General features: G+C 42.0%; 1 protein-coding gene across 3 annotated transcripts in view; it reads left to right on the plus strand.

Annotated features, from left to right (window-relative positions):
• Window positions 1-295: 295 nt before the first annotated feature.
• The window catches only part of ASAP1 (ArfGAP with SH3 domain, ankyrin repeat and PH domain 1), a 126,726-nt gene continuing 113,747 nt past the window's right edge, over window positions 296-13,274 (plus strand). The window contains exons 1-2 of one of the 3 annotated variants that reach the window (XM_040083102.2): window positions 296-373; window positions 10,907-11,036. In XM_040083102.2, coding sequence (XP_039939036.1) covers window positions 315-373; window positions 10,907-11,036 — 189 coding nt within the window. In that variant the 5' untranslated portion in view covers window positions 296-314. Of the gene's footprint in view, window positions 374-10,348; window positions 10,402-10,579; window positions 10,726-10,906; window positions 11,037-13,274 lie in introns of those variants that run through there. The other 2 variants (XM_058419400.1, XM_058419397.1) reach the window with 2 other exon arrangements.

Genomic DNA, 13,274 nt, shown 5'->3' on the forward strand with positions numbered 1-13,274 from the left:
AGCTGACTGAGTAGTTGCCACATTGAGTTAGACAGAGTTTTCCCAGCCAGATAAAGCTCTCCTCTAGCAATTTTTAACAAGGTGTTCTTTTTCAGGGAAATTCTAATAGATCCGTTTATCACAGTGAAACTCACAATATCAAATGCAGCAACCAAAAAATGTAAGCTAAATTTCCATCACTGAAGAATTAACACACATTGTTTCAAACTGACTCTTTAAATAAGCGACTTTGTCAGTTCCATAGCTTTGGTCAGTTTTACTTACTTGATCTTTTCTCCTCATTTAGGTAGGTTTCCGGTCGTGACAGATGAGACATGAGATCTTCAGCATCCAGGCTTTCAAGTTTTTCTTCAAGAGATTCACTATGGAATCGGTAAGACAAAAGACAAATAACTAGTTTAAAGAGTAAAACGCAGACCAGATGTTTTATCAATTCTAATACCTGCCAGTGGTTTGGGTTTTTTTGTTTTTTTTGGTTTTTGTTTTTTTTTCTGCTTAGTGCCACTTCAGACTTTACTACTGTGGGTGTTCCTCAGAAAAAATCTAACCTATTGATCCTTTCAAGGATCAAAAATTCCAATAAATCAGTAATTCCTTACAAAGCATTGACCACCTGAGCAATTATTGGAAAACCCACCAAAATTTATTACATAATTTCCTTCGCTTTCATAGATTTCAAAGCTGGATGAGAGGGGCAGGGTATACAAAGGACACTGAAACTCTTTTCAACTCATCTAGATCTGGTAACGGATGTTTTTGAAAGCAACAAATCTCTCAGATCAGTGTGAAAAACCTATGGCAAGGTTTGTGCAGGGACTTGAAAAGAGGAGGGACTCTCTTCTTTGCATGATGTAAAGTGCTGAATAGCACACAGTTGTCTAAATATGTTTTTGTTTATTCAGTCTCTGGATGGTGAGTTCTCTTGTTTCAAAGTTTTCACTCTCTCTCACTGTAAAAGCTACATTTGGACTGCCTGACTTGAATTCCCTACAACAACAATACTGATGGTTAAGGCTGAAGTTCTTTGCACTGGATGCACAGGCTGGAGCCACCCTGGCACAGGTCACTGCTCCCTGTGTGACCACAGAGCAGTGTGGGACTTTCACCCTTTCTTCCTCCCTGGGGGAATCAGTTGACAATATTGCAGTCCAGACCAGCCATGAGGGTGAATCACTGCTGCTGATCTTCTCAAAACTGAACAAATCCTCCTTTGGCAGATTTGCTTTGTCACATGGTTACACATATTTTTCCTTTTTGAGTCCTCAAGGTCTTAAATAAGCAAGAGTTCAGAAGTCATCATATTTTTAAAAATACAGAGCTATTAAGCTGGACATTCCTATTTGTTTTTGAAACGGCAGTTACATTTTTATGTCCTACTGCTTGTAGATTTCCTTGAAGGACAACCACCGAAAGGAAAATAAGTAGTGCTAACATCACTGAAGTTAATGAAACTAAATTTTCTACACATGTGCATCTTGACTGAAGCTCCTGAGGAGGTCCAAACCATCACTGAAACTCTTCCCATGACCGGAACACTTAGGGGATCTTTTTCCCAGACAGATTAACTTGACAAAGAACAAGGTGACAGTGAGCCTTGCCTATTCCCAAGGGCAAGAAAAAAATTTTTCCCTGCTTATTTTTATTTTCTTGCAAAACTTTAAGAACTTAAGATTTTTGACATCTTTTCTGCTGCCCTTTCAAATTTTCTGAGATCAGCATTGCTTTAAAAAAAAAAATCCTTAGAGGAAGAACAGATGAGCAGATGGTCACCCTCTACAGTAGTGAATGGAGCACCAGTTAACTTAGGAAGTTGCAAGCTCAAATTCAGTGGTTAAAAGTAGAAGCAAATGAGTAATCAGCAAAAGGTGCTGCTCTGATGGACTTCTAGACTGAAATTCTTCACTGCTAAATTTCGTTTAGCACCATGTGAACGCTGGCCCAACAGAAATTTGGTACACACAGCAAGACTAGTTTCCAAAAACTTCCATATGGTTATGGGTTGTGAACTCTATGACTTCAACACTCATACATCTACATTAATAAACCTGCAAACCATAATTTTAAATATGAGTAATTTTGCTTGAGCATAAAAGAGACATGCCTCATATTATTTCAGATTTTATGTATTGTTAAACATTCTTATTTCCTTAATAAAACAAATACACAAACAAAATGGACACAGACAAAATAAAACCCAAAAGGCATCACTCCTGAATTGAAAATGCCTTATGCTACTTTCAAGTCCAGGGTATGGCCAAGTGATGCACCCTTGAAAACAGTCGCTTATATAAGGGAAACACAGATGTGCTAATATGTTCAGTGGTTGCAAGGACCTTTTTTTTAACGTCCAGCCTTTCTGTAATGAGATGTATTAAGGAAATGATGAGAAATAAAGTATGCTCAGACAACACTTTAAACAGCATTAAAACTTCAGCTCAGCAGGCCCATACACATTTATGCCTGCAAACTGTGGCTTGTGTAAAGCACAAATGACTTCTGTTTATCATGGGGGTCTTAGTCCCTCTTTTTCCACAAAGTAGTGCTAATAAATCTACAGTATAGAGAGAGAAGTCCCTCACAAACTCAGATTTTTCTGATTTATATTTTCACAGCATTAACAACTAGTAGAAAGAAACCCTTTCATTTACCTGCCAAACTTTTTTCTGTCAAAAAAAGTGCTGACAAAATTGTTTGGACAGAGAATCCTTCTCATCCTGCAGCTACTTTTTGAAACTCTTACAATAAAATGTGTATTAAAAATACTTAGTTCTGATACAGCAGTATTCAGTTGAAAAAGCCCAGTGTGCTTTCACCTGGAAAAAAAAAAAAAAAGTAATTGTATTCCACAGATAGATAAATGATGAACACAGAGATCAGTTGTCATGTCAGAGGGATGACTGGCAGCTCAAAGACATGATCCCAGGTCTACAGAGCCTTTATTTCATTCTCCAACTGCTGCCCAGGTTCATTTTGGTCTGAACTTTCATTTTCACTGCAGGCAAAACACTGCATATCAGCATCAGCATACATTTAGCAGCTTTGGTAGAACCAGAGATGTGCCTGGTAATGACACAGCCATAACGTTTCCAGAGGGAAAGAGAAAATATTGAAATGTTTGCAATGTGAGTTGAGGCTTTATTTCATTCTCTTTTTATTTTGGAGAGCCTGTTATGCCAGCTGCCCTGCAACATGTTCATTTCTGCAGTATCATGCTCATTGCTATTTCTCATATTAGAAAAAAAAGGGGGAAAAAAAGCATCCAGCTACTATGACTCCTTCTTTGGAAGGACTCTTACTTCTCTAGTTCCAATCAGAGTATCCCGTCACGACATATTGGCTTTGTCTTGTCCTTTGCAATGCCACTGCCACAGCCTGCTCTCATGCCAACATGTCTGCGGTGCCCTTCCCAACAACCCTTCGAAGATTTGCTTAGTGTCAGGAATGCAAGGATAGCCATGCCCAGGTTTTTCCGTGGTTCCTCAGCCTCACCAATGCAGTGATGGTGCTGGAACACCACCTCCCTCAAGACAGGCAGTTCTTGCCTGACCATTTTTGTGAGCAATGATCAGGCTCATATTTTCACCTGGGCAAGGGTTAACGTCAAACCTGTGAGTGGCTCCACTGACAGTTTTCTTGACCATCAGCACTCATAAGAGTTTCATATCTTTGCACTGTCTACGAAGCAGACTGTACAGAAGAATATACTGCTGTGCTTTTATATTCTGTAGATGTAAGAGCTGAGCTGTGTTTGAATCTGTTGTCTCTTGACACACAGAATCATAGAATCAAAATATCCTGAGTTGGAAAGGACCCACAATGTCACTCCGTTCAGCTCCTGTTCTTGCACAGGACCATGCCCTACAATCCCACCATGTGCCTGAGAGCACTGTCCAAGCGCTTCTTGAATTCTGTCAGGCTTGGGGCTGTGACCATTTCCCTGGGAGCCTATTCCAGTGTCCAACCACCCTCTAGGGGAAAAACCTTTTCCTAATATCCAACCTAAACCTCCTGTCAACAAAAGCTCCAGCAATTCCCTTGGATCAGGTCTCTGGGCACCAGAAAGAAGAGATCAGTGTCTGCCCCTCTTCTTCGCCTTGTGAGGATGTTGGAGATCACAATGAGGTCTCCCCTCAGTCTCCACAACCCAAGTGACCTCAGCTGCTCCTTGTATGGCTTCCCCTCCAGACCCTTCATACGCATTATTACACTTCCTATGAACTGAAGGTTTCTTAAATGAACATCTCTAACAAAAACATCTGTGAAATAGAAATACCAAATTCAGTACACCTGTAACAAGAAAAGGAGTATATCTGTCCTGAGCCTGCTGCCTCTTGCTGCAGGTGAGCTTTTTATTGTTTTCTCTTTGGAGAATGCAGAGGTGGCAGGGGAACAGCCCATTGCCTGTTGTTGTTACTGGGAGCCTGGAATGCCATTACGTGCTTGTTTGACACTTGATCTTGCATGACAAAACCAAAAAACAAAGGCAAAACTGAATCAGCAGATTAGTCAGCTAAATCTTATGTAACTCAATGCTGAACTTCATTTTCAGTGCTGTTATTTTCAGCTGTCCTTTGAGATGGTTATTTGAGCTTCCTTATTCAGCCAAGCTACTTACTCAGGACATTCAAGTAAATAAGATGCAAAATATATAACTCAAAATATTTCTTATGTTTTGATTTAATCTTTTTTCATTTTGTCCACATAGTGTTAAAACCACAAGATCTTAATGCGACTAAAATGTCACTTATAATGAGAATACAATGGCCTCTCTTTTTGCTATCATCTTAATATTGAAAGAATGCAAAAAAAAACCCTTACGTTTAAGCCACCATTGTAAGTGCTAAAAGGTTTTTAAAATAACATGTAGTTTCTGAGACATTTGCTATCTCATTTTAAATACCAGATGAAGATATATACTGAGACATGCCAATATTAAAATTGAAATCAGCTGATTCTTGCATTCAAAAAAGTCACAGCAGCAGCACAAATTTTTAACACAGCTTATGTAGCTCATAAGCCACAATGGCAGATACTGTCCCTTAAAAACCACAGAATTACAATCAGCATGTTTCCTGGACCTGCATTTTGGTCTTCTTCATGTTTAGCAGTGTGACCTAGGCGAGAAGTTTTCTTTTACTGAAAAGTTACCTGACAATTCTGTCTCAGTAACACAATAATTTCAAAGGTTTGTTTGTAAATGTCAAAGCAAACAGCTTTCTTTCTCAAGCTGAAACACTCTGCAGTTTACCATGTAAGTTCCCTTCAAGAAAATTAGCACCAGTCACAATGTGTGATGTAGGCTTCAGTGTTTAAAATAGACTTTGCCTTTTCCTGTGAGTACATCATGCACTTACGTGATATTAAACGTGTAAACATGCTGCAGGTTAAAATACATAGTTGTTACATTTTGTACAAGGCTGTCAGCCGTCCCACCGTCCTCTGAGAGGACACAGCTCCTGGAGGTGAAATGCTCCTGACTAAACATTTCCCGCTGAAGTACAAAGTGATGATGTTACTTGTCCTTGCATAAAAGGGGTGGTTTTACTTGGCAAAACAAAACTATGAGAGTTCCATTAACAAAAAAAATTTACCAAGTTTTAGCACGTGAGATATTCCAAAAGCATAACTCATCCTGCTGAAATTCTTATTGATTTGAAGCTTCTTTTATCCTCTAAGCCCAGCATCCAGCTCAACAGAGAAGAGCTGATATTCAGAAATATTTGTGGATATTCTAGCACTTATGGCCATAAATTTAAATAAGCCTTTCCCATTCATTTTGTCGGAAGTTATCTGAAAGTAAAACTATAAAAATGTAGGAACAGCAATTTACCATATAGATGTTTTCTCAGGGAACCTCAAATCAGCTTTATGAGGTATCAGATGCCATGGATGTCTGACGTCATACAATGATCTCATAAAGTGAGTTAGGATCAGGAGGAGGATAGGAAGTACTGCTGACTGCTGTGTTTAGCTGAAATGGATGAATCTACCAACAAACCACAAACTTATTCAGGACTGCAGCATAGTAGAGAAACATAGCCTAAAGATATTTTCCTGATGAATTTTAGCACACCACTACTTCTGTTGCTATTTGCTGCTGAGCTGGTGACACTCTCCACATTTGTGGAGATGCTAAGGAGCATGAAAAGAACAACTATATAGTTTACTAAGAAAAGCATGTGCATTTCAGTGATTTGAAATTATTTTAGTTTAATAGATAGATACTGCCCATCATATTATAAAATCACCATTTTTATCTGCAGTAATAGCCAAGATGAGAACCTTGCAAGCCAAGAAATTAGTGTAAACCTGTATTTGCAAAAAGGCATTATCATGTTCATACTTGAGAATCAAAACCCCCTGAATTTCACATGTGAGATCCTGCCATGACTACACCTGCACTAATCAAAAGGAGTCACTGCACAGAACCGATGTGCACAGTGATTTCCTTCTCCAGCTAACAACTCACCTCACTGCCATACTGAGAGGTTGCAAATGGCCCTGGAGGCAGTTTGTCTGAGTGTGCTTGACAACACACTCAAGCTTGTTTCCAAAAACCAAGCAGCAACCACATTTGAGTTTGCTTCTTGTGCAGCAGGCAAGTGTGACCTAAAGGTGGTCCTGGGGCTGCTCTCTGCAGGCAGCATAATCACATCCCACAGGAGATACACCACCAGCTTCAGCCTAGATGAGGTGTTGATACCCTGAAGAGATGACTTTGCATGACTAAAGCTAGACAGCCACAAACACAGCAGGGCCACAAACTCATCTATCTGGCTCCTTATCTATAGTAGAAAGATAATCTTGCTGTTCTTTACCTCATTGCTATGTGGTTTCAATAGTTAATTGCATTGATGATGTGAATTGCTATGGAAGTGCCACGTAGTTCTTCACCTCTGGCACACACTGGTCATGCTGCAAAGTTCACAGTGATGACGACATTATCACCTGTTTACTCCTGCTAAGCTCCTGTCAGTGAACTGATGAACTCAATCTAAATATAAACTGTCAAAAATACTATAAAATCAAAAATACTGTAATTGCTATTCAGTTTATTGCATAACGCTGTTGGTAGTTCACCATTGCAATGTTCCTTAGCCTCTCCCTAAGCATGATGACTATCACCAGTACTGCAGAATTATTGTCAATTTGCTATAATTAACTCCTCTGTTTGCAATCACAATAAAAGCCAGGGAATCAAGTGAATTTGTAGACTGAATCACTGGGTGGGATGGCAAGGCAGCACAACTTCCTTGACTGCAATGCATCAGCAGTAAGGAGTAAGCGATTTCCAGTGCTGCTTGCATGATCCTCACTGGCATTAGCTTGTCCAGGGTGGACAAGGAGATTTATTTCACTTCAGAATACCAAGAGGAGTGAGATAAGCAGAACCTCATTGGCAAACCTTCCATGAGAAAAAGACTGTGGCACAGCCTCACACAGGATCTAGCACAGACTAAGATAGCGTTACAGCAGACGCTGTGAAATATAACTTTCACACTCTGATGATTATTCTTTGACATTTGTGAAGTGAAACAGTGATTTCACATAGTGACAATTTAAAGAGAGGTGCATCTTACAAATTTAGAACTGAATCTCAGATACTGATCACAATTCAAAACAGGAAACATGGTGAAATCTGAAATTCACTAAATGCTACTTGAAGTACTTACATAATTTAACCAGTTAAAACATTAGCACATTTTTACAAGCAGCTTGTATAATTTATTTTTATTAACATCACATTAATTAACTGATCTTGTGTCCAGTGAGTTTAAGTGAAAATAATCCAAGTCTGAAGAGGTCATGCCTACAGGGCTATTTTCTGTACTAACATTTGAATAGAGGAAGGGAAAATGCTGTTTCTAAGTAGCAAAACAGCACTGTATTCTCTCTGGCAGAGTAAACAATTTCAGAACTGCCAAAAACAAACCAAAAGGCAATTATGATCTTCCTTTTTCATTTTTAGGCCTTGTGCTAGTCTCTTTATTTACCAGTATTCTTCTGCATTCATTCTATTTCTTATACATTTAATGTCTTTTTAGAAGACAATGTTTGTCCTCATGAGGAAACACAAAAGCTCAGCTGCACTTACTCTCTGCTCTGCCTTCACTTCTGTCACTCTTCACTGCTACAGTTTGGCTGGCCTGTCAACTCCCTTTCTTAGCTGAACATGCTCTTCGATTCTGTAGTTTAAATTTTTAGAAAATAGTATCAAAGAAATGATGTGTTTAGCAGTATGTTCAGCTTCTCAGGGGATTTGTTTGCGATAGCAGATGAGGTTATTTTACAATCCAGAGATTAATGGCCAAACTCAGTAACTTCAGCCTGAAGAAGCACAATTCAACCCTAACAGTGAGAGTACCCAATTAATTAAACCAGTTTGTCCACCAGTGTGATGGATTCATCCTCACTTGAAATCTGCCAGCGAGGGATCAGGAATCTTCCTAATGTAAGCACTGTGGCTGACCTGCAGACCACCAGTCTGGCCCAGGAACAGCTGTGTGACAGCCCATGATTGATGTTCGGTAGGAAATTACAGGGGATGACCAGAGACCCTGCTTGGCCCTCGGGCCATATCCCTCACCCATCCAGTTTCCAAGCAGGCTAGGCCAAAACAGCTCTTTTGGATGTTACCAACAGCACTTCCCTGGCCCAGCCCCCCAGCCGGTTCTTTACTCTCCTTTCCATACTGCTTTTGATGCCACCAGCCATTTTGATCTTCTTGGTCTTTCTTCCTCCTCCACCGCTCTTATGAACACGATCATCGATTGATTTTCTTCCTACCTCTCCCCTTGCTTCTTCAGTGCTTCATTTTTTTTGCCCAAATCCATTTTTCAGTGCAACTCCCACACAGTTCTTTTCTTGGCTTCCTCCTCCTCTTGCCTACTCTACCTTTCAGAGTCTCATGACGTTTAACAATCATCTGTACGAGCTCAGAGCCTTTGTGCCAGAAAGCTGGATCACGTGAAGCAGCAGCAGCAGCAATCACATGGCCATACGGAGGGCTTCTACTTAAGGTGATGAAATCACAGAAACCTGTTCAGGCAGGATGATTGCTAAGGATATATTTTTGCTGACAGAACTGCATAGAAATATTTTTCTTTTTTTTTTTTTTTTTTTTTAATGGGTATACTCAAATCAGGTGTCGCCTTTTTTTATCTTTACTCAGGCATTGCAGTCTTTAGTTGATACTGTCAACTATTTTTTGAGTTCAACAGGCATTTTATTAGAATTACCTACAAAACCATATACAGGCCCAGGTGCATTGTAATGTGGTAGGTACTTATACAGAGAGCATAAAATCTTTTGAAATGGATACAGCTGTATAGTATTGCTCATTCTCTATTGTTCAGATTTGAGAATATTAACCATTCCTGAATGGCCCAGCTTCTGTAGAGAGGATTCCAAATACAAGGAGGAGGAAATCACACAGTATGACTAAATAAATCACACTGATGCAGCAGATGACCACAATTACTTGAGCCTCCTGAGACTTAGCCTTCTTTAGAAAAGAACATATGGGACCCCAAACCTAAGCTTTAAAAAAAAAAAAAAAAAAAATCATTAGAGCTGTCTGTCAGTTCCCTGAGTTATATGATGCAATAATGGATAAAGGACACGTTAACTATTCATAAGTCCTGCTTGTAAGCAGACTCAGGGCTGTAAATCCGCGGTTCAGGTCTCGGGCCAGTGCTGCTGCTGGGACACCGCGCTGGGCTGTGCGACCCGGCCATGGCAACACTGAGACAAGACAGCTCTCCTCTGGAAAGGCTCAGGAACAGAACTAGTAACGCAAAATCGGCAACAGCAACTTCAAGGGCTTTTCTGATTCATAGCAGAACTTCTTAAAAATTAACTAAGTCTAAGGAGCGTAAAAACCTATGCAGTCAAGACTGCAGAGAGGGATAGCTCCCACAGCGGTGGCTGCACGAATCCGCGGCTGTACATCACCGGCGGATGAGGCTCCGACCGGCTGTGACGGACCTAAAGAAGGGGAAAAAAAGGAGCACGCGCCCCTCTGACTCGCCCTGGGGGCTCCCTGGACAGGGAGCGGAGCCGCAGCTCGAGGCGGGCAGGGTCCCTCCCCGTTTGCCAGAAGGCACGGGAAAGCTCCTTCTCCCGCTCAGGGACAGTACTGCAGCCCAACACCCCCCGACCTCGTCAGCTTCCACCAAAAAGCCCTTTTTTACGACAAGAAAACGAAAGAGTGGCAGCCTCCCCCCCTCAGAAACCGCGGGGCCAGGGGAGGGGAGCTGCCGCCGCGCCTGCGCGGAGCCGCTTCCTCGTCGCGGGTAGCGGCGGCGGGCGGCGCGTGCCCGTAAGCGCGGCCCCGCGGCCCCGCCGCGCCCGGCCCGGCCCCGCCTCCCCGCCCGGGGGGCGCAGCCCGAGCCCGCACAAGTCAGTGCTCGGCGCGGCCGGGAGCGGCGGCTGGGGCGGGGGGTGTGGGGGGGTCGGCGCGGGTGGGGAAAGGGGCTGAGCCCGGCGCGGTCGCCGGTCCCCTCCCGCCGCCCTCCCCGCAGCGCAGCGCCGCGGCCGGGCCGGGCTGGGCTGCTCGGAGGCGGCCGCGGGAGCGCTCCCCACCGGCGGGGCCGAGCGAGGGGCGCCGTGCGGGGGCCTCTCCCCCTTCACCTCCTGCCCGGAGGAGGAGGGGGCGGCCGGGGAGAGGCTGGATGTAGCGGGCGAAGCCTCAGCCTTCCTCTGCGGCTCCGGTGCTTCGATGCTGTGGGTCTCTGCTGGCTGTTAACATCTTCTTCCCTCTATATATATACATTTTTTTTTTTTTTTTTTCGTTTTCTTATTTTTCTACTCTTCCCCCCCTCCCCCTCCTTTCCCCTTGAAACTTGGCTTCCCCTCTCTCCGGATCTGTGTGCCCGGCTTCTCCTGGGCTTTACCGGTGGGGCAGGATCATGCCGGACCAGATCACCGTGTCGGAGTTCATCGCCGAGACCACAGAGGATTACAACTCCCCGACCACCTCCAGCTTCACCACCCGCTTGCAGAACTGCAGGAACACGGTCACGCTGCTGGAGGAGGTAAATCGTCCACACCCCACACTGTATCCCCTGGGGTTTTGTTTGTTTGTTTATTTTTGGTTTTTTTTGTTTTTTTTTTTTTTTTTTTTTTTTTTGGGGTGGGGGTGGTGGGTTTTTTTTGTTGTTGTGTTTTTTTTTTTGTTTTTTTGTTTTTTTTTTTCTGTATGCCTTTGAGAGAGCATCAGGGACGGGGCAGCACCACCCGCCCAAATCCACAGGAGCCAGAGGCGTTGGTATGCATGTAATCTGGTCTTTTAATTGTAGGACTTTGCCCTTGTGTTGAGCTGGTTACAGAAAGCTTTCTTACTCGGGCGTCTCAAAGATTAGTTCGTAAAGCAGCTGTCTGAACTTAAATGTTGCTGTGGTGGTACTTGGTGTTTTCAGTGTTGTCAGTTGTTGCAGTAGAAAAAATGCGTGAATATTGGGATTTTTAGAGGGAAGATGAAGGATGAGTTTTGTTTGGGAGCGTTAGTGGAGGTTTTCCCCAGCCCTTGGTTACGTCAAGTAAGCACAGAACTCTGCAGAAATCTGCCGAGGGAGACTTGGTTTAAGAAATGAGTTAAAGATGAAAAGAATAATGTGGAGTGAGGGAAATAATATGAAAACAGAATTGGTGAAAAGAGAGGAGCAAAATAATGCAGCAGAAGAGATTATACAGTCTCAGCACTTCAGCCTTGAAGCCTCAGTGCTGGGGTTTTTTCATGCTTGTTATAAGCATCATTTAAATGTTCCCCCTGCTCTGCTGTCAATAAGTAAGAGTGTGAAAATGGGTAAACTTCCAGAGCTGGTTTCCAAGGAATATCAGTGCACTGCTTCCTATCTGAGGTTTCAGAGTAATTTCCCATGGACTAGGTCAGTCATGAGGAAATGTCTTCCAAATGACTTTAAAGCAAGACAGTGTACAGCTCTTCTCTTGCCCTGTGCTTGCTTGAATGTACAAGCATAATGATGCTGAAAGAAGACAGGTTTTTGCTGTTGTTGCATAGGTTGCAGTTAATTGTTGTTTTGGATTATGCGCTTAGTTCATCAAGTATTTGTCGATTCTTCAGGAGCACGTATCTAGGAGATGGATTTAATAGAGTCTTTTAGTTCTACTGAATATGTTGGCCTGAGCAAAACATTTGGTATGCAAGGAAATAGTATTAATTATTTAATTATGGTGTTTGCCTGGTAGTCTTAGGTATGGAAATATAATTCCACAGCATTCAGATCAGCTAAAGTTTTAATAGAAAAACTGCCTATGTTCAAAATTTTAATAGTGCTATTGTCTGTGGCTACTGACTAGAGTGATTGTAAGTTCACATTTAAAATGATGTATTTTATTTTATTATGTAACCTAGATTAGCATCTGTAACTTTTCCATAACTAACTGGTTTGTTTTTTCTTTTCTCTTGCTATGAAGCCATGGCCGCTGATAGATTTGTCAAAAATCAACCTGTTAGGTTAGTGTTTGACAGAATTGCTGCCCCATGATTTTAACCATGTGGAATAGGTACAGACATTGATATGCTTATTAGGTCAGTGGACAACATGCATAGAGTTAAGTAAAAATATATATTTTGTCATCACTGGTGACTTACTTCTAGAGTAGGAATACAGTGTAATGCTTTCATGGTTTGGGAGATACATCAGTGCAGGCTGAATGTGATAAAGTCTGTGCAAAGAGAAACAAAATATAGAAGATAAATACACAGTGTTCTGCATTATTTGTGTGGAGTGTGTGTTTTTTAGAAGTTTTTATGTCAGGTTTGATGGCAATCAGAGGAATAAAGAATGGTGGGTGCTTCTGGTGCTTGTGTTGCTCTTCTTTGAATTTCTTTTGTTTGTATAACTGTTTTATGTGTCCTATTTAAAATGATTGCAGTTTAAACTGGACTTGTTTTGCATTTTTTTATTATCTGTAAATGCAAAAAAAAGCTTTATTTGGTGGGAAACAAGATATAAACAAGCTCTACTGTTACACATGCAAAAAATCTGCAACTCTCCCAAATTTATAGTTATTAATTTGCATGGGGATATGCAGACAGTCAGGATGTGGCTAGCAAAAAGCTCCTTTGGAGTCTTTGTGTGTGCAAGCTACAGTGAAGAAACAGTTTTGCTGCTTTCAAGCTGGGTTGGTTTCTGTACACCTCCTTACCTAAAGCAGTGAGTTCTGTGAAACACGGGCTTGAAAACGAGCGGTTGAAGTGGGTGTTCTGTAGCTCCCGATGTTGTTGTTGACGTGTTGTGGGTGACCTA

Source organism: Hirundo rustica, chromosome 1, assembly GCF_015227805.2.
Source record: "Hirundo rustica isolate bHirRus1 chromosome 1, bHirRus1.pri.v3, whole genome shotgun sequence".
NCBI lineage: Eukaryota > Metazoa > Chordata > Aves > Passeriformes > Hirundinidae > Hirundo > Hirundo rustica.